General features: G+C 32.8%; 2 protein-coding genes and 1 pseudogene across 4 annotated transcripts; all 3 read left to right on the top strand.

Annotated features, from left to right (window-relative positions):
- The first annotated feature begins 252 nt into the window (after positions 1–252).
- LOC110724685 (cytochrome P450 83B1-like) lies at positions 253–2,462 on the top strand. Its single transcript, XM_021904127.1, has 3 exons — positions 253–1,051; positions 1,234–1,552; positions 1,706–2,462. Exons 1-3 carry the CDS (start codon positions 486–488, stop codon positions 2,318–2,320), a joined length of 1,500 nt encoding a protein of 499 aa, XP_021759819.1. The 5' UTR covers positions 253–485; the 3' UTR covers positions 2,321–2,462.
- An 868-nt stretch (positions 2,463–3,330) lies between these two features.
- On the top strand, positions 3,331–9,014 carry LOC110724687 (cytochrome P450 83B1-like). Of its 3 annotated transcripts, XM_021904132.1 has the most exons (4): positions 3,500–3,604; positions 3,695–3,856; positions 7,560–7,872; positions 8,216–9,014. In XM_021904132.1, exons 1-4 carry the CDS (start codon positions 3,588–3,590, stop codon positions 8,828–8,830), a joined length of 1,107 nt encoding a protein of 368 aa, XP_021759824.1. In that variant the 5' UTR covers positions 3,500–3,587; the 3' UTR covers positions 8,831–9,014. The 3 variants fall into 3 exon arrangements, with proteins under 3 accessions (XP_021759826.1, XP_021759824.1, XP_021759825.1); XM_021904134.1 differs by having other exon boundaries at positions 3,331–3,856; XM_021904133.1 differs by lacking the exons at positions 3,500–3,604; positions 3,695–3,856 and adding an exon at positions 5,020–5,184 and having other exon boundaries at positions 6,881–7,872.
- Positions 9,015–10,445: 1,431 nt separating this feature from the next.
- LOC110724688 lies at positions 10,446–13,533 on the top strand (annotated as a pseudogene).
- Positions 13,534–21,834: the final 8,301 nt, after the last annotated feature.

Raw genomic sequence — 21,834 nt, forward strand, 5'->3', positions numbered from 1 at the left:
ACAAAACTATAGAATTAAAAGTTATACTCCCTTCGTCATTTTATTAGAATCTCATTTCTCTTTATTATATGAGTAATAATTACATTAATAATCCACATAGCTATTACTACATGGCGGCGCTGCCATGACTAACTTGTTAATCATCAACTCTCCAATTTGTATATACTTTTTGTCTTCTTTCTAATCAACATGATTACGTTTCTTATTTTGATTATTTTAAATAAGTTAAAAAACAAAATTAGAATTGAAGTAGACTGTTCTAAAATTTTTGGACCTTTATAGTAAATCATACATTTTTAAAAAAATATACCAAAAAAAAAAATCCAAATTAAATATAATAAACAAATATTATAAATAAAACTTGTAGCTTTTTAAACTTTGTATTCACTCCAAAGTCTTAAGTATTATAGAACGGACGAAGTATTATATATAGAGTGTGTATATAGAAAACACAACATAAGCCAAAACCAAGGAGATCATTTAGCATGATACTACCACTCATCTTCCTTGCAACAATCTCTCTTATCTTTCTTCTTCGAAAACGAAGGAAGAATGAACCATTTAATCCTCCTCCTGGACCTAAAGGGCTTCCTATTATCGGAAACTTACACCAGTTCGACCCTTCAAAACCTCACATCTACTTTGCTAATTTAGCAAAGATTTACGGTCCAATCTTGACTACACGATTTGGAAGTGCACCGGCTGTGGTGGTTCAATCAGCCAAGGCGGCGAAAGAGGTCCTTCATACACAGGATCTTAACTTTTGTTACCGCCCATCAATGATTGCAACACAAAGACTAAGTTATAAAGGGTTAGACTTAGCTTTTGCCCATAGTTATGCATACTTCAGAGAAATAAAGAAAATATGTGTTGTACATCTTCTTAGTTCTAAAAGAGTGGAGTCTTTTACTCTGATTCGACAAGAGGAAGTCTTGAGGATGGTAAACAAGATTTCTACTCAAATTTCATCTGGTTTAGAAACTGTTAACTTGAGTGAGTTGCTAATGAGTTTTGCATGCTCCAATATATGCAGAATTGCTTTTGGCAAGAGGTATGTATTAATTAGTGTATTACTAATACTAATTAACAACCTTTTGATTTGAATTTGTCAAAATGTATTAGAATTAATATCATATCTCATTAAACTAAGTAGCCCTGCTTGCTTCATTGTGTCATATATATATATACAAGTAATAATGTTGAGCAAAGTAACTTATATGAAATTTATCACAGGTACGATGAAAATGAAGGGTCCAACAGAAGCAGATTTCAAGACCTTCTAAAGGATGTTCAGGCCATGTTCGCGGCCTTCTTCTTTAAAGATTATTTCCCTTTCATCGGCTGGCTTGATAAGCTAACCGGAGAATCATCGAGGCTTGAGAAGACGTTCAAAGATTTGGATGTGTTTTATGATGAAATCATTAGCGACCATCTTGATCCGAATCGACCTGAATCTGAGGCAGAGGACTTGATTGATGTTTTATTACACCTTAGAAAAGAGCGTGCTTTTACCTTTGATCTCACTTTAGACCACATCAAAGGAGTTCTTATGGTAATTAAGTTCTTGTCTTACAATATTTTTTTGGTTCAATGACAGAGTTTAACGACGATTTATGTTAGCAGATCCCAAATTAATTTGAGACTAAGGCTTTTGTTGTGGTTGTACAGCTTGTAAACTTACTGGTTCTGAAAATGAGTTGCACAGAATATGTTCGTAGGAGGGTCTGATACAAACTCAGCAATGGTAGTTTGGGCGATGACAGAACTAATTAAGAGCCCAACCGCGATGAAGAAAGTACAAAAAGAAATTCGGGATTCAGCAAGAAACAAGGATTATATATCAACAGATGATCTGCCAAAGCTCGAGTATTTTAAAGCCGTGATCAAAGAAACATTAAGGCTCCGTCCTCCAGTTCCAATGCTAATAGTCAGGGACACACTCGAAAAATGCACTATAGAAGGGTACGACATACTACCAAAAACCTTCGTTTTTGTTGATGTATGGACTATCGGAAGAGATCCTGAATATTGGAAGAACCCAGATATATTTATGCCGGAGAGGTTTATGGGAAGTTCAATTGATTATAAAGGACAGAATTTCGAGTTTATTCCTTTTAGTGCTGGGAGAAGAATGTGCCCTGGAATTTTTCTTGCTGTTGCAAACTTTGAGCTAGCACTAGCCAACTTATTGTTCTCTTTTGACTGGGAATTGCCTGCGGGTATGAAAATTGAAGATGTTGACACTGATACACTTCCTGGTTTGACTATGAATAAGAAAAATCCACTTTGCCTTGTGGCAAGGAAATATACTAGCTTTTAAATTTTCTATGCAATGAGTTTGTTCTTAATGATTTACTTGTCTTTTGAGATTTAGAGAATGAATGATAATGTGTGTTAAATGTGTCCCTTATCAATAATTTCATTTATATATACGTATGTACGTGTGTCACGTAAATTATTAATTATAGTTCGAGTTTGATGTCAGACTGGTAGTGAGTTATTATGCATGATATGATGATCATGAGATAATGTCCATCCTACCTTGAGCTATCTTTGGGAAAATTCCCTGTTTCTCATAGGAGCATTTTCGTGAATTAATCAATAACTTTTTCATTATTGTAATGTAACATGGAATGAATACGGAATGAATCAATGTTAAATGATTTCTATACTCTTCTTCTCTCCTTTGAATTCCATGTTTCTTTTATTTCGACACAATTACTTGGTGAGTTATTAATACCCTTTACAATTTTTGTTATGCTAAAATCAAGTGCAAAATAGAGATTTAGGTAAATGCTCCGCCCCACAATTGGTTTAGAGAGTATGCCGAGTGACAATGTTATTGAATCATGTGAATGCTGGGGAATTCCCTATTTTTCATGGTGAGAAACGAAATTTGTTTCCCATGAGGGCATGTTCGTGAATAAATCAACAACTTTTTCATTATTGTGGGCTCCACAGTTGAATAAAGTTGTTGGTTTATTAATGTCATGTGAAAATCAAAATTTATTTCTCGCCATAAAAAACCGAGGCATACTCTGTGAATGTTTTCGTTCTTTCATGATCATATCCATACTAGATTAATTTTGATAATGTCGTACAACATCAAGGTATCACGTGGATAAAAGATGGCCACTCACATTTCATGTAACGCAACTTGTAATATATTGTGATATGGAGATTGCAGAAGAATTTTTTTTTTTTATATACACAATATTGATCATAAGCTTCAATTCAGTCTATTATCTATTATAATTAGTACAATTAACCCTATTACAATAAAATCATGTTGATAATAATATCTTTTCTAGCAATTTTATCCCTAGTAATACTTTTCCTTCTTCCAAACCGCAAAAAAAAAAGAGCCATTTCATCCTCCCCCGGGACCTAAAGGGATCCCCTTCATCGGAAACCTACACCAATTCGACACCTCGAAACCACACGTCTACTTTGCCGAGCTAGCCAAGACCTACGGCCCGATCTTGAGCTTACAATTTGGACGTGTACCGGTTGTTGTGGTGCAATCAGCCAAGTTAGCAAGGGAGGTCTTACACACACAAGACCTTAACTTTTGTAGTAGACCGTCTATGGTTGGAATTCAAAGGTTAAGTTATAATGGATTAGACATAGCTTTTGCCCCTTATAATGAGTATCAAATAAAAATTAAAAAGATTAGTATTGTTCATCTTCTTAGCTCTAAAAGAGTCCAATCTTTTGCTCCAATTCGTCAAGAAGAAGTATCAAGAATGATCGAGAAGATTTCATCCCTCTCCGAAGCTTCAGAAATCGTAAATTTGACTGAGTTCCTAGCGAACTTTGCAAGATTGAATGTTTGTAGGACTGCATTTGGAAAGAGGTATTACATCAAACTCCCTAATAATTTAACATTTTATTGACCAAAAATGCTTACAAAAATTGTGCATGTTTATGAAAAACTATTACTTCGTAATATTTTGTATTATATGCGTGGCATTAAATTATATTGGTGGAGTTTTGAGAGTATGTATCAATGTGACAATGTATGATTTCTATAATCTATCTAACTTGTTTCGTGTAAGCTTAGAAAAATATAGGATTATTGAATTTGTTTAGAGATAAGCCTTATCCTATTTTAATCCACACAAAAGGTAGTAAAAGAAAATGGAGGGAAATAAAAGGCATAATTTAGGCATTATTCTAGAGGCCATTATGGGTTGGACTAAAGATGGCCCGTATCAGTATCACGTGTTTTGGGGTTAGTTAGGCGGTTAGGCCTGACTCATGGCTCGGCCCATGAGTTTTGTGTCGTGCCGTACCCAGTCGAAGTTTTCAACGTGCACAGCCCAGGCCCACATGCCATCTTGTCGCGCTTGCATGTCTAAGCAAAATTACATTAATTATAGCTTGCTTTGTTGTCCCCGGTATTAACGTGATTCTCCCAAATATACACATGGTACCGTGTCGTGCTTTTTTCCTTTAGCCCGGCCCAATTTCATCTTTAGGTTGACCTTGGCAAATAAAATGATCCATTTGTGGCAAAGGAGTCCGATTGAAAAATGCAATTTTATAAGTACTTACTAAAGTATTACTCCGTATCATAATACATTTTAATTTGCATAAAAGTCAACTACTTCGTATACGTATGATATGGGCCCGGACGACATTTGGAGTCAAAACTTACAATATTAAAAAATTAAATTTATTTTATTACATATCAAATTCATATTATCCTTTATTAATTTTTTTGTTAAAAATGATATGTAATATGATCAATAGTACTATATCTCTAGCATAAATTGGATGGCATGCATGGATTGAGACTCGATTCAAAAGGAGAATGCCTCATGACTCATAAACTAGTTTATGAACTTAATATCAAAACCAACAAGTAGTCTAGTAGTAATGAGAGTGAGGGATAACTCAAGTGGTTAGAGCTCCCCTCCCGGTTCCAAGAGATCTTGGGATCAATTCTCATCACCCGCCCTTGTGGCTCTCTAAACACCAAAAGTAGTCTAGTAGTAAGAATTGTATTTCTAATGGGTAAAGTAAACATGACTGTTATATGTGTGCCTCGAATGCTCCATGTTGATATATGCTTTAGTATTATGGTGTTTGGGGCTTTAAGCAAAGAAGCATGGAAAGGGCTGACTTAAAATGAGCATATCTCAAGATCTAGAAGTGATATTGAGATGATTCAAGTTGGAGGTGATAGCTCTTCTTCAAGTTGGGTGCAAGTGGGTGTACAAGAAGAAAGAAGGTACACCGGAATCGGGCGGTCCTATCTACAAGGCAAGAGTTGTTGCAAAGGGTTTCACGCAAATTGAAGGCATTGACTTTCATGAAGTTTTCTCACCGGTTGTGAAACACTCATCCATAAGGGTGTTGCTTGCCTTGGTAGCTATTGAAGACTTGGAGCTACACCAACTTGATGTGAAGACCGCATTTCTCCATGGTGAATTGGAGGAAGAAATCTACATGAGACAACCGGAAGGGTTTGAGGTGGTTGGAAAGGAAGATCATGTATGCCGTCTTGTGAAGTCCTTGTATGGTTTGAAGCAATCTCCAAGGCAATGGTACAAACGATTTGATTCGTTCATGTTGGCACATGAGTTCACAAGGAGTTCATTTGATAGTTGTGTTTACTTCAAAGAACTTGAAGGTGGTTCCTTTATATACTTACTCTTATATGTAGATGATATGTTGGTGGCTTGCAAGAATATGATTGAGGTTAACAACTTGAAAAGGTTGTTGAGTAGTGAGTTTGATATGAAAGATCTTGGTGAAGCCAAAAAGATTCTTGGTATGGAGATCATTCGTGATAGGAGTGCGGATGTGTTGTATCTTAGTCAAAGAAGATACATAGAGAAGGTGCTTGAGCGTTTCTCCATGATGCATGCAAAACCCGTGTCCACTCCATTGGGTTCTCACTTTAAGCTCTCAAAAGAGCTTTGTCCTCAATCCAAAGAAGAAGAGAAAGATATGGCTCACATTCCGTACATAAGTGCGGTTGGAAGTGTGATGTATGCCATGGTATGTTCAAGACCGGATATAGCTCATGCGGTGAGCATGGTGAGCCGGTATATGTCAAGACCGGGAAAGGTCCATTGGGAAGCCGTGAAGTGGTTGTTGAGGTACTTGAAAGGAACCTCAAACGTTTGCCTTGAATTTGGAAGGGATGCAAACGGACTTTTTGGCTATTGTGATTCGGATTATGGAGGAGACTTGGATGATCGGAAATCTACATCCGCTTATGTTTTTACTTTGGGTGGTACGGCCGTGAGTTGGCAATCTTCGCTACAAGATGTTGTAGCTCTTTCAACTACGGAAGCCGAGTTCATGGCCATTACCGAGGCATTCAAGGAAGCAAAGTGGCTTAAGGGTCTAGTGGGTGAGTTTAGTTCATATTCAAGCTTGGTGTCTGTTTTTGGTGATAGCCAAAGTGCAATTTACTTAGCAAAGAACCAAAACACATTTTATAAACGAACCAAGCACATTGATGTTAAGTACAACTTCGTTCGAGATGTGATTGCAAAGAAAGAGTTACTCTTGAAAAAGATTGGTACCGAGGAGAATCCCGCGGACATGTTGACAAAATCTTTGCCTACAACTAAGTTCACTTTGTGTGTGGACTTAGTTGGTCTCTCTTTATGTTCGCTGTAAGCCCTTAAAGGGCTTGTTTGGGGATGGAGCTTCATTGTTGATGATTACTAGTTAAGAGGAAGTGTGGAGGATTGCGAGTCAAGGTGGAGAATTGTTATATGTGTGCCTCGAATGCTTCATGTTAATATATGCTTTAGTATTATGGTGTTTGGGGCTTTAAGCAAAGAAGCATGGAAAGGGCTGACTTAAAATGAGCATATCTCAAGATCTAGAAGTGATATTGAGATGATTCAAGTTGGAGGTGATAGCTCTTCTCAAGATCTTTCCAACGACTGGTCATAAGCTTGATTTGGTTAAGAATCGAGGGAGTTGTGACTGTTTAAAGAAGTGCTGTCCGCGCAGGAGGAGTTCGACCGAACCATTTAATAGGTTCGGTCGAACCTTTTGGCAGAACTGATGCTCTTTTCATTTCTAGAGTAGGTTCGGTCGAACCTATGGTGGTGTGACCGAACCGCACTAAGTTCGACCGAACTCTGGGTAGGTTCGGTCGAACCTTCGAGCCCCTGTTCCCGCGCTGCGATTTCTTCTTATTTTGCTCGGGATGTAATCTTAACCGTTGATTCATCTTGCACTATAAATACTCTTGTTTTTCATTGTAGATAGTATGAGAGAGAAACACAAGTGAGACTTAGACCTTAAATTAGCTCACCAAGAACACCATCTTTCTCCATTGTAATTCTTCCTCCATTAAAGAGTAATACAAGCTCCAATCTCCCCAAAAGTGGATGTAGCTCATTTTTGAGTGAACCACTATAAATCTTGTGTGTTTTATTTTGTTCATTTTTAATTGTTTTCTCATTTAGCTTTGCATTGTTCCTCAATCAAATTCAAAGTCCCAAAGAGGATCCTATTTCATAACAATGACGTTCAAAAATATATATATATATGGCATTTGTTCAAATTTGTATTTTTCAATTCAGGTACGAGGATGATGAAAGGTCAAGTAGCAGATTTCACAAGCTAATAAGAGAAGCAGAAGCCATGTTTACAACCTTCTTCTTTAGTGATTATTTTCCTTCTGTTATTGGGTGGCTTGATAAGCTAACCGGAAAATTCTCTAGACTTGAGAAGACATTTAAGGATTTAGATGCATTCTTTGAAGAAATCATTAATGATCATCTTGACCCAAACAAACCTAAATCCGAGCGAGAAGATATCGTTGATGTTCTACTCCAACTCATGAATGAACGCTCATTTGAGCTCACATTAGACCACATCAAAGCAGTTTTAATGGTAACATAAATATTTCATCTTGTACTTCATATTCTAGTCGTCTTTGGCATGAATACACCCTCAAATGTATTTTTCTTTCGTCTTTATAAATTTCATTGACATTTACGGCTTTAAAGTTAGTGATAAAACACATATTAGATAATGGAGATCCATTACTATATATTCTAGTATGAGACTCTCATAATAAAGTTACGTATTATTCTAACATTAATAATCTAGTTGTCTTGTCAAAAATACATTAATGTTGTTAATGTACTATGTGTTTTTTTTTTTTTTTTGGTTACATGCATTCTTATGAAATCACTCTAATGGTGGCAACTTGCTAAATCAAACCTTTTTGCAGGTCATATTAATAGCAGGAACGGATACAAGTTCAGCCATGGTAATTTGGGCAATGGCAGAGCTAATGAAAAATCCTATTTCAATGAAAAACGTACAAGAAGAGCTTCGTAATGTCATGCAACACAAGGGATGCATCAATAATAGTGACCTCGTAGGGCTTGAATACTTCAAGGCAGTAGTGAAAGAAACATTTAGGCTACAACCAGCAACACCGTTGTTAATTGTGCATGAAACAATTCGAAAAAGCACCATTGAAGGATATGATATATTACCTAAAACTTTGGTGTATGTAAATGCATGGGCTATTGGAAGAGATCCCGAAAATTGGTCAGATCCAGAAAAATTCATGCCAGAAAGGTTTTTGGGAAGTTCAATTGATTTCAAAGGATATGACTTTGAATTAATCCCATTTGGTGCAGGAAGAAGGATATGCCCTGGAATTCATCTTGGTGTAGCTAACATGGAATTAGCACTTGCAAATTTGTTGTACTATTTTGATTGGGAATTGCCTAGTGGTGTTAAGAAGGAAGACGTCGACAATGATACATTCCCAGGCATTACCATGCATAAGAAAAATCCATTATGCCTTTTGGCGAAAAAAATTAATAAAATTTAAAAACAAGTTACTAGTATAAAATGTAAGCATGAAGTATTATTGTAGGACATAATACAATTGTAGCCTGTTATATTAGATTTCATGCATGTACGATATATATAATTATATTCATACTACGTACTTCCTCTGTTCTTCTATTTCAATTTTTTTTTACCCAATACTAATATTTGAGTCAAACTTTGAAAGCTTTGTCTATAATTTCTTGTTATAAGAAATAATATAGTCATCTGTGATTTTGTTAGATTCTTCTCATTGTATATTTTGTTAATATAAAGTTTCATTATTTCTATCAATATAAAAATGGAGATATACACGTTTTAAGACATGTCTTTAAAGTTTAAAACCATGATGAAAAATTCAACTGGAACAAAAAAATTTAAGAAAGGAGAGAATACGTCTTATCACTCTTATGTAAAGATTGTAAACCAATAAAATAATAACTTTGATTGTAAATGGAGAAATATATAATTTCACCAATTTTAATAAAAGAGGGCTAGCAAAGTTGGATTTTAATAAAACTATTTTGTTGTTTATTTGTTGCTTTTTTTTTTAAATGTCAATTTTGGCTATTGGGACTATGTTCCAGCAAAGTGTAGTGGGTCTTATTATTATTTGACTAAAAATAATACGAAGTACTTTAATAATTGAACTATGAATCAAAAGGTTAGCTTTACATCAATTCTTGAGTTTATAAGTCAATTTAATCTGGAGACTTAATTACTTCAAGTTGTGGTCTAATTAACTCAAACAAAAGATTATTTATCATTCAAGTCAAATCACATTCAATCTCACCAAAATGATATGCTCAATTTCTTATGGTCAAACTCTAATAATGGTGACTCTAATATTTGGGGATGCCCCAGTTTTCTTATAGTGAGAAATAAAATTTGTTTCTTACATGGTATTTTTTATTCAATTGTATGTGGAGCAATATGAGAAATAGGGAATTTTCCTAAATATTTCCATTAAGATATATATATTTAATCGATCCCAGGACCTCCTAGGATCAGGAGGGAAGCTCTAACCACTTGAGCTATCCCTCGCTCTCATATATGTGTGTGTGTGTATATATATACATATACATATCACCGTTTTTTTGTTTTTTGTTTTTGCCTTTTTGTTTTCAAAAAAATAGATTGAAAAATAAAAACAAAAAAAAAAAACGATTTCAAACAAGCCCTAATTTTTTTAATTTAATTTTTTTTCTTGTATATATATTTATGCATGCATCATATGCATATAAGACAAGTTTTATATTTTTTTCATTTTCTTTTAAATGCAACACATTTTCTTGACATGCATTTTAAGGGATCAAGCAATATAAACTGACAAATTAATCAAAATAATTTATACATGCATATAGTATCTAACCTTTCTTCAATTTTAATATTCAAATTATATTGTAATAAAATCACTCATTTAGCTACTCTAATCAACTTTAACAAAAACGTGCCAAATTAAGGATTGTATCTTACAGATTATACATGTACTATAATAAAAGGGTAATGCTATATGCAGCCCTTAGGGCTGCATATAAGCATTTAATTACTTTCTTTTTTTAGTATTAAGTTGGGAATTTATAGACAATTCACGAGTAAATCGGTGTAATAAATGTTTATTAATTGTCAATTCTTTCCATTTTTAGCTTCTTATGTGCAGCCCTTATATCTTTTTCTTAAGAGGAAGGGTAATGCTATATGCAGTCCTTAGGGCTAAGGGCTGCATATAAGCATTTAATATACTTTCTTTTTTTAGTATTAAGTTGGGAATTTATAGACAATTTACGAGTAAATTGGTGTAATAAATGTTTATTAATTGTCAATTCTTTCATTTTCAGCTTGATATATAGCTTCTTATTTCGGTATTTCCCAACCGTAGACCAATATTTGCAATTATTGGTTGGACACACAGTGAGTGAGTGAGTGACACACATAAAGATAACACAATTTGAGACAAATTTTGGAACAAGACTAGCCCCACTAGCTACGCGGTTACGCCATAAGAAAACAAAACAATTACTCTTATTTATTATTGTTTGTGGAGTACAAAACTACTCATATTTGCAATGTGCTGAATTGTTGTGGTTGTACTATAGCTACGCGCCTACGCGGTTACTCAACTTGGTAATGTGCCATAAAACAATAAATAAAATTAAATTCAAAATTAATTAATAATACTTGTATAAATATCAAAATATGTGATCCAAATCGCAAGTTAGGGCTTTATACGCCAGCTACATACCAAGTATTTGTGGGGCTTTATACAAATAAGCGCATGTGATAAATTCGATGATAAGATATCATCACTCTTTAGATATATAAATATGTGATCCAAATACTCACTAACTATATATATATATGTCTCCCTTAGTTGCAAAATTCTAACTAATTACACATATAACACATTCATCAATATATAGTTGAACAATAGCAAGAAAAACAAAATATGTTATTCTTCCTCTTATTCATTGCATCAATTTCTCTCATTTATCTTCGTCTAAAATGCAAAAAAAATGAACATCTTAATCTACCACCCGGACCTAAAGGCCTTCCTATTATTGGAAACCTTCACCAATTTGATTCCATAAACCCTCATCTCTACTTTACCAAGCTAGGAAAAATGTATGGCCCTATCTTTAGTTTTCGAATTGGAAATCAATCGATGGTTGTGATACAATCAGCTAAGATGGCCAAAGAGGTGTTACAAATACAAGATAAAAACTTTTGTAACAGAAAAGTGTTGGTTGGTGGAAAAAGGCTAACTTACAATGGTTTAGATGTTGTTTTTGCTCCATATGGTGAGTATTATAGAGAAATTAAGAAGATTTTTGTGGTTCATCTACTAAGTTCCAAGAGAGTGAAGTCTTTTGCTCCAATTCGACACGAAGAAGTCTCAAGGACCATTCAAAAAATCTCATCCCTTTCGTCTGAAAATAAAGTTGTCAATTTGAGTGAATTGTTGTTTAATTGTGCATGTTCTACCATATGCAGGATTGCCTTTGGAAAACGGTACGTATCATACTCTTGCCCAAATTCACTAACAAATTTTATTCATTAGGAAGTGAACGCAAGTGCATGAATACATGATGTTAAATTGTCTATCATATATAAATGTAATTGTTTTCTTACGAAAAAATTCTTATGCCTCGCTCCACAGTTACGAGAATGATGATGGGACAAGGAGTAGATTCCATGACCTTTTGAATGAAGCTCAAGCTTTGATCGCCGGCTTCTTCTTTGCAGATTACTTCCCTTACACCGGCTGGCTTGATAAGCTAGCCGGAAAATATTCGAAACTTGAGAAAACATTCAAGAAATTCGAAGAGTTTTTTTGAAGAAGTCATTGATGAACATCTTGACGTAAGGAGGCCTAAATCTGATAGAGAAGACATGGTTGACATTCTTCTCCATCTCAAGAAAGAGCGTTTGTTTTCATTTGACCTCACTATGGATCACATTAAGGCAACATTAATGGTAAATATTCTTACTTTTGCTCATTTATATAATACTCTCTTCGTCTTATAATATTAAACACAGTTACTATAGAATATGCATTTATTAAAAAATGAAATGATAATATGGGCTCTCCATTTGGGCCTAGTGAAATCTTAAAACTAGGCCAATTACTATATGGTAATCCCATATTGGCCATATACACTGTACACATGCTAGCAATTTACTTGTACAATAACATTTACATGGTTCGATTAGGTCATAAATGGCAAGACATCATTCAAGTTATTTATATTTCAAAATAAATGTCTTTAATTAAAATTAAGTTATTCATATTTTAAAATAAAATGTGGCTTAGTCAACAATTTAGTTTTTTCATGAATTAAATGTTTAAAATGTACAGAGCATGTCTATATTATAAAGTATTAATTATTAAATATTTATAACTTCTCAGGATATCATATTAGCCGGAACAGACACCAATATAACTATGGTAATTTGGGCAATGACTATGTTATTGAAAAATCCCAATGCAATGAAGAAAGTTCAAGACGAGCTTAGGAATGAAATTCAAAACAAAGGGTTTATCGAAGAAGGTGATCTCTCAAATCTCAAATATTTCAAGGCAGTAGTTAAGGAAACATTCCGATTACACCCAGCAACTCCATTATTGATTCCACGAGAAACATTGCAAAATTGCACCATCGAAGGATATGATATTAAATCCAAGACTATGTTATATGTCAACTTATGGGCGATTAATAGAGATCCTAAAATTTGGAAAGACCCTGATTTATTTATGCCAGAAAGGTTTTTGGAATGTTCGATAAATTTCCTAGGACAAGATTTTGAGCTAATTCCTTTTGGAGCTGGAAGAAGAATATGTCCTGGCCTACATCTTGGTGTTGCTAGCTTGGATATTATGCTTGCCAATTTACTATATTTTTTTGATTGGGAACTGCCTATTGGTTTAAAGAGGGACGACATTGACACTGATGTGCAACTTGGAGTAACAATGCATAAGAAAAATCCTCTTTGTCTTTTAGCAAATAAACTAGTGTGTGATACAGGAAATAACAAAATAAAGTGAAATATATTGGTGGTTTTATAAAAATATTATCATTTGTTAAATTTTGTAAATATAATTGAACATCAAATATCATTGTTTAATATGCAATAATCTAAATGTTAAGTTGTACTATAGTTTGAATTATTTGTTAAATTGAACATCAGTTTGTATTATTTGTTGAAGGGATTTTTTTTTTATTAGAGAACGGAGATCCATTACTATAGTTTGTAGTATGAGACTCTCATAACAAAATTACACATTCTAACATTAATATGTTGGTGTGTACATCCTCTAAAAAAACTATCATTTTTTTTTTTGGCTATATGAATTCTTATGATGTCACTCTAATGGTGCCAACTCGCTAAACCTTTTACAGGTCATATTAATAGTAGGAACGGATACAAGTGCAGCCATGGTAATTTGGGTAATGCCGGAGCTCCGTAATGTCATGCAACACAAGGGATGCCGCATCAACAGTAATGACCTCATAGGACTTGAAAACTTCAAAGCAGTGGTGAAAGAAACATTTAGGCTACAGCCAGTAACTCCAATTCTATTGTGCATGAAACAATTCGAAAAAGCATCATTGAAGGGTATGATATATTAACAAAAACTTTAGCATATGTGAATGCATGGCCGCATGGGCTATTGGAAGAGATCTCGAAATTTGGTCAGACCCGGAAAAATTCATGCCAGAAAGGTTTTTGGGAAGCTCAATTGATTTCAAAGGATATGACTTTGAACAAATCCCATTTTGGTGCAGGGGGAAGGATATGCCCCGGAATTCATCTTGGTGTCGCTAACATGGAATTAGCACTTGCAAATTTGTTGTACTATTTTGATTAAGAATTGCTTAGTGATGTTACGAAGGAAGACATCGAAAATGATACTAATAGATATTATAGGATTACGATAATATTTGTTGCAGAGTTAGGATATATTGTATATATTTTTCATATAGTTTGTATTCTTATCGTAGTAGGATTCCTAACAAGATTAGGACTACTATTGTAACACTATATATATTGATTAATGGTACACACTCCAATCTGAGGAGTTTTCCCGAAATCCAACATGGTATCAGAGCTTTAGGTTTCGATCTAGCTAGCTTCCGCAATTTTTCATTTTTTCCACCAAACTTTCTTTTACAGAATTTAATTCGTGCTCTTAATTCTTGCTCAACATTTATTAGCAATTGCTCCAATAGTAATTAATTTACACGTACCACCAACATACTTTGTCTAAATCGAGTGCAGAAGCAGAATATCGAGGCGTCACAAATGTTTTCTCTGAGGCTTGTTGGCTTCGTAATCTTTTACTTGAGTTACATTGTCATATTTGGCAGGCTACATACTATTGTTTATTGTGATAATGTCAGTGCTATTTACCTTTCTGGCAACCCGGTACAACACCAACGCACCAAACATGTGGAGATGGATATTCATTTTGTTCGAGAAAATGTTGCTTTGGTACAAGTTCGGGTTCTACATGTTCCATCTAGATATCAATTTGCGGACATTTTCACTAATTGCCTACCACGAGAATTATTTCTGGATTTTAGGTCCAGTCATATCGTACGACCTCCTCCCGCTACGACTGCGGGGGTGTGATAGATATTATAGGATTACAATAATATTTGTTGTAGAGCTAGGATATATTTTTGATAGAGTTTGTATTCTTATCGTACTAGGATTCCTAACAAGATTAACACTAGTATTGTAACACTATATACATTGGTTATGGTACACACTCCAATCTGAGGAGTTTTCCCGAAATCCAACAATACATTCCCAGGCATCACCATGCATAAGAAAATCCCATTATGCCTCTTGGCAAAAAAAAAAGAAAAATAATAAAATTTGAAAACAAGTTATTAGTATAAAATGGCATGTGTGCATGAAGTATTATTTTGGGACTACAAGTGTGGCCTATTACATTAGATCTCGTGCAGTACTATATTTTGCTTGGATGTTTCTACTATGATCATCTTTATTGTGACCATGACTATACTTAATTATAATTAGCTGATTTTTGTTACATTTTAAAATCTTGGTCAAACCTAGCTACTTTTTAATTTTTTTTTTCCATTTTAATTCATTTTCATATTTCCAAAAATTAATTATTGATTCCGAAAATGGTTAATTGTGTCAAAATTATTTTATAATAAGCTATTTATAATAAAATTCAAAAATAAGATTAAATAAAAAAAAATCAAAATACAAAAATTACTTTTCATAGTTCATCAATGTTCTTCAAGTTTGTTCATCCATTGATAAAATTAACCACCAATATATAATAAAAAAAATGGCCTGATTTATACAACCGTTGCGAAATTTTAATAAATCAAAGTTCAGTGTTCTAATATAATCATTTGGCCATTAGGGTAGGTTTTTAATCCTTGAAAAATATATTTTGATTGTACAATATCAATCACAAGTGCGAAAACAGCGAATATGTACAATAAAATTATTAAAATCTGATAATTGATCACGATTGTACAATAAAATTATTAAAATCTGATAATTGCATACTTGAAACAAATATTCTACTAGTACTTCCTTTGGGTTTTTTGTTGACACTTTTAACTTTTAACATTATTTACAAATTATATACTTGTATTGATTATGTTTAGTGATTTATTTATAGTTATGATAAAATATAGTTCTTCACCCAAAAAAAAAACAAAAAAAAAAAAAAGTGCTACATTGGCAGATGACCAGACGTGATAATAATGTATCTACTAATTAAAAACGAAGGGAATATATAATTTACCTATCTTACTTAAAGATCCACTACAAGAAAATTGTCTTTTCGTAGCGATTATTTTGTAGTGATTGTACATTCGCTACAATATGCAAGTATGTTTATGAAATATTTAAGGAAATTGTATCATTTTACAATGGCCATGTTTTTCCCATATAAAATCGATGCGGAAAACATAATAATACATATCCACACTATTTTTGCACATTTATAAAATTGTGAGAAATTGTATCATTTACAATCGCCACTAAACCCCAAAAATCGATACAAAAAGCCTTTTCTACACTAGATATATAAATATTGTTTATTGATGAAACATTTAATATAAGAGTTTGAGGTTGCATGTTCGAATCTTGCACAGTTCATATGTATGATTTTTTTTTTTAAGAAAATGAGTTCAACATTTATAACAATTATAATCGCTACAATAATCACCACGATTGGATGTAGTTTTTCGTATTGATTATTGAGGCCAACCCCAGCAATATTGAAAACCACTATTAAAGGCTAAGACAACGGGAGATATTGTATCAAATAACCATTCGTTGAAAAAGCTTTTTGCTGCAATTACAATCGATACTAAAAGTTACATTAATCGCTACGAAAAGGTTATTTTCTTGTAGTAATCAGAGGGCTAGCAAAGTTGGATTTGAATGAAATTTTGTTGTTTATTTGTTGCTTTTTTTTTTCTTTCCTAATGTCAATTTTGGCTATAGGCGGGACAATGTTTTAGCAAAGTGAAGTGGATCTTATTATTATTTGACTAGAAATAATACGAAATACTTTAATAATTGAATTATGAATATTAAGATTAGCTTTAAATCAATTCTTGAGTTTATAAGTCAATTTTGGAGTCTTAACTACTTCAAGTTGTGGCCTAATTTAATCAAATAAAAGATTACTCCGTATTTATCATGCAAGCATTCAATATGACCAAAATGATTATTTTCATTAATACATTTAATAAATATACAATTACGTGAGATAATAATTGATTCATCTTTATCTACTTATAATATCAGTAGTTTATTAATAATTTTTAACAATATATATAAAAATATTGATGGTCAAAGATTAGTGTTGGTAAATAAGCAAATTAAACGGAAACACTTATCTCAATGTTGTGTACACCAATTGACAATAGCCGCGTTGTGGAGAACCACTGACCTAAAAGACGATTCCGCACTACCTCCCGGTGCAGTAGACTAGAAGCGGTCGTCCTCCAGGATAAGCACGGCGCTGGAGTTTATGTGCACTCACAAACCCGACTGGAACTCAGAATACTTGCTCAGAAAACATAACAGAAAGAATTCGTGTTTAGATATATTTAGAGAAGAGAGAAGGCTAATTGTTGTTTTCTTTCGGAGGTGAATAAGGTTTATTTATAAGGCAATGGAGGGAGTAAAAACAACCAACAATTAAGGGAAAAATGGTCATCAATCAAGTGGTGTAACATCCACCCATTAATCCCCAATAAGGTCTAGCTTTTATCAACATTAAAAGGGGTAACGGCTAGTCTTTAAGTGACAACATTAATCAGCAATAATGCGCATTAAATTAGCAATAAGAGGAAGCTAAAATTAAGGGATTCCAATAGCCATTAAATCCCAACAGTCAAAAGAATAAACACTGTAACTTCTTTGTTTTACTTCAAGAACTTCCAACAATAAGTTTAGAACATAGTCTAAAATAAATGAATAATACATCGTAATACCAAAAGATAATAAAAAAGACCTATCATAAACTTTGTACAATATTCATGTTTCAACGAAGAAGTAAATAAAATCAAGCAAACACACTTGACATAATTGTATATGTATAGCCATTTTAGTCCACTCGCATATTAGTACAACGAAATAAAATGGGGTGACAAGAGAAAGATTATATCAGGAATTCACGAGTACCTTTATTAGGAATTTTATTTATTTATTTTTTTTATAAAAAAAAAAACCCTAATTTTATAATTTAATTTTATTTTCATCCATGCATCACATGTATGTAGAACAAGTTTAATACTCCCTCCGTCCCCGATTGATAGTCACTTTTGAAGAAAAATCACGGGAATTAAGGTGAATTAAATAAAGTACATTGAAAAAGTGAATTTACATTGGGTGTGCAAAAAAGTAGAGAGAGAAAGTAATTAAAGTACATGGGAAAGTAAAATTTACATAGTAAAGTTAAATTTGCACAAATATTTTTGCAAATGTTAGAGAATTTTGGTAAAAAAATAATATTAATGGTACTTGAAAAAAACAAATGTGACTAACATTTTGTGTCACCTAAAATGGCAAAAGTGACTATCAATCGGGGACGGAGGGAGTATTATTTCATTTTCTTATAAATGCAATGCACTTGGTTAACATGTATTTTTAGAGATTAAGTAATGTAAACTGACAAATTACTCAAAATAAATTATACATGTATGCAGTATTAACTATTCTCTAATCTTAATATTGAATTTTTTTTTGAGGAAAAATCTTAATATTTAACTTATTTTAATAAAATCATTCATTTACCTACTCTAATCAGCTTCTATAAAAGCGTGCTAAAAAAATACTCCGTACGTAGTATATTTGTAAAGATTACTCCGCATATAGATAGTATAAAGCAAGGATAGGAGATATTTGTGCTTCCTCTCATCCAAAGAAGTCGTTTTCCAAGCTTAGACCAATATTGCAATTATTAGTTGGACACACAGTGACACACATAAAGATACTAACACAATTTGAGACAAATTGTTAAATCAAATCAATATCACCAAACCCAAATTTGGAATAAGACAAGCTCCCCTAGCTACGCAATAATTAAGAAAACGAAACAATTATTTATTGTTGTTTGTACAAACGATTGTTAATAACGGAATACTCATATTTGTAATGTGCTGAATTGTTGTGGTTGAGAAGATTGTAATTAACCCACATAAATGATACAAAGTACAATTATTTATTTCAATATTTATATATGATTTTATATTACATTATTTAGCCTGCATTTTCTTATATTACTGTCATCATCTCTGATAAATTTCTAATATTGTTTTATTTTCAAAAATTTATTATCATTAAAAGACGGTTTAACTCCCTAATCTTTATATTAGTTGATGAAAAAAAAAATTCTAAAACATGAAAGGACGTCCTATAATAATAGGGGGGGGGGGAGATAGTTTGATTTTCATCTTTACAATTATTTATAGAAAGCCAAAATTATTTAGTTTTATTCCGTAATACGCATAATTAAAGCTTCTTGAAATACTCTTTGATTTACATATAAATTGTATCATATACAAATTTTCATAGAAATTTTGGTCTATTATTTACTTGTTACGAGTATATATATTGTGTACATGTTAAAAGAAAATTGTTGTAATATTACTACAATGTAATAATATACGTAGTATATTTCATACTTGTATGTTCTTTATTGGAGTTGTACTTAGATAATTAGATTAATATCTATTTTCTTGTAAAAAAATAAAATAAAATAAAATAAAAAATATCACATCAACTTTATCACAACTATAAATTCCGTAGTTTTTTAAAAAAGGGATCAAATTAATAACAATATAAATATGTGATCCAAATCGCAAGTTAGGGCTTATGCGCTAGCTACATACCAAGTGTTTGTGGGGAGCCATACACTGCCAATACGCATGTGATAAAATCGCTGATAAGATAGCATCACTATTAATACTTAACCGACTACATTTATAACTATAGTCTATAGATCTCCCAACTTAGTTGCAAAACACTAATTATTCATGAATAGTTGAACAATAGCAAGAAAAACAAAATATGTTATTCTTCCTCTTATTCATTGCATCAATTTCTCTCATTTATCTTCGTCTAAAATGCAAAAAAAAATGAACATCTTAATCTACCACCCGGACCTAAAGGCCTTCCTATTATTGGAAACCTTCACCAATTTGATTCCATAAACCCTCATCTCTACTTTACCAAGCTAGGAAAAATGTATGGCCCTATCTTTAGTTTTCGAATTGGAAATCAATCGATGGTTGTGATACAATCAGCTAAGATGGCCAAAGAGGTGTTACAAATACAAGATAAAAACTTTTGTAACAGAAAAGTGTTGGTTGGTGGAAAAAGGCTAACTTACAATGGTTTAGATGTTGTTTTTGCTCCATATGGTGAGTATTATAGAGAAATTAAGAAGATTTTTGTGGTTCATCTACTAAGTTCCAAGAGAGTGAAGTCTTTTGCTCCAATTCGACACGAAGAAGTTTCAAGGACCATTCAAAAGATCTCATCTCTTTCGTTTGAAAATAAAGTTGTCAATTTGAGTGAATTGTTATTTAATTGTGCATGTTCTACCATATGCAGGATTGCTTTTGGAAAACGGTACGTATTACTCTTGCTCAAGCTCGCTAACAAATTTTATTAATTAGGAGGTGAACACAAGTGCATGAATGCATGATGTTAAATTGTCTATCATCTCTAATAATGTGCAGTAGATTTTTTTGAAATTAATTGCAGTTTTTATGCATACTAAAAGAAAACATCTAATAAACATAATCCATGGCTTATTGGCTTAAATGCATACATACGAACAAACAATTCAAAAAAAAAAAAAAGGTTTGGAATAGTTACAAAAATAAAGCATACTGGTTGAGTGCATATATATGAAATATATAGCTAAGGTGATAAGACATTCAACTTTCAATTTTTGTTGATCATCACACAAAGATCCTCTTTTTTTTTCTTTAGATTACAGAGCATTTTCTAATTAATTTTATAAGCAAAGTCGACCAAAAAAAAAAAAAAAAAACAAAAATTCGTTTTTGGTAATTGCTTTAGTCGTTAGTGAAATATGATAATATTTTTCATTCTGGAAAATAATACAGAAAGTGTGAGTAAAGAATTTAGAACATACGAGTAAAAACATACGCTTTAAAATCTGGAACATATAATTAAAAATCTTAAAATACAAGTTTTAAAATTTAGAAAATGTAAGTTAAATTTTGGAACAAGTTATTTAAAATTTATGACATCAAACTTAACTAATTTATGGTTTAGAACATGTGAGTACTAAATTAGAACATTTGATTTAATTTAGAACACCTAAGGAAAAGTTTAGAAAATCAGATTTAAAATTTCTCATAAGAAAATTTCTCATGAGAGCCTTCCCCTACTCTTCCCTATATATAATTACGAGTAGCAAATTATGGATTGTGGGTAGAAAATCATAAATGCCACAAAAACATGCATGGTTCGATCACAAATCAGATACCACTACTCTTCATAATTAATTTAAGACTCGCCAACTTACAAACACATTAACAAGATCACCCTACATCTATAATTATACAGTTAGACTCTCTTGGTGCAAGATATTAATTAGAGATATGCATCAACAACAGTTGAAGAATAAAGAACCGAAAACTTCCCAATTTCAAGAACCAAACGCTCTCCCTTCTCTCTAAAACAGAAACTTCAACTCCCTCAAGCCTCCCCTAATGCCGCCGGCGGCCAGAGCACCGTTGCTCATCTAAGGTCGTCGGCGAGCATTTGTTGACGACCTCGGGCCCAATTAGGCGCGTTTCTCCTGGCAATTTCAATCCGAACATCCCAATTTTACTGAAGCAAAGTTAGGGTTAGGGATTGTTTTTCGAATTTAGGGGATTTTTGGGTCTTATACTCGGAGACTTTTCCCTATTCGAAGGATCCACGATTGGCTGTGTATCAAGTTTCTTTCTCAGTGGTGTA

Source organism: Chenopodium quinoa, unplaced genomic scaffold (genome assembly GCF_001683475.1).
Source record: "Chenopodium quinoa cultivar QQ74 unplaced genomic scaffold, ASM168347v1, whole genome shotgun sequence".
In the NCBI taxonomy this organism is placed as follows: domain Eukaryota; kingdom Viridiplantae; phylum Streptophyta; class Magnoliopsida; order Caryophyllales; family Amaranthaceae; genus Chenopodium; species Chenopodium quinoa.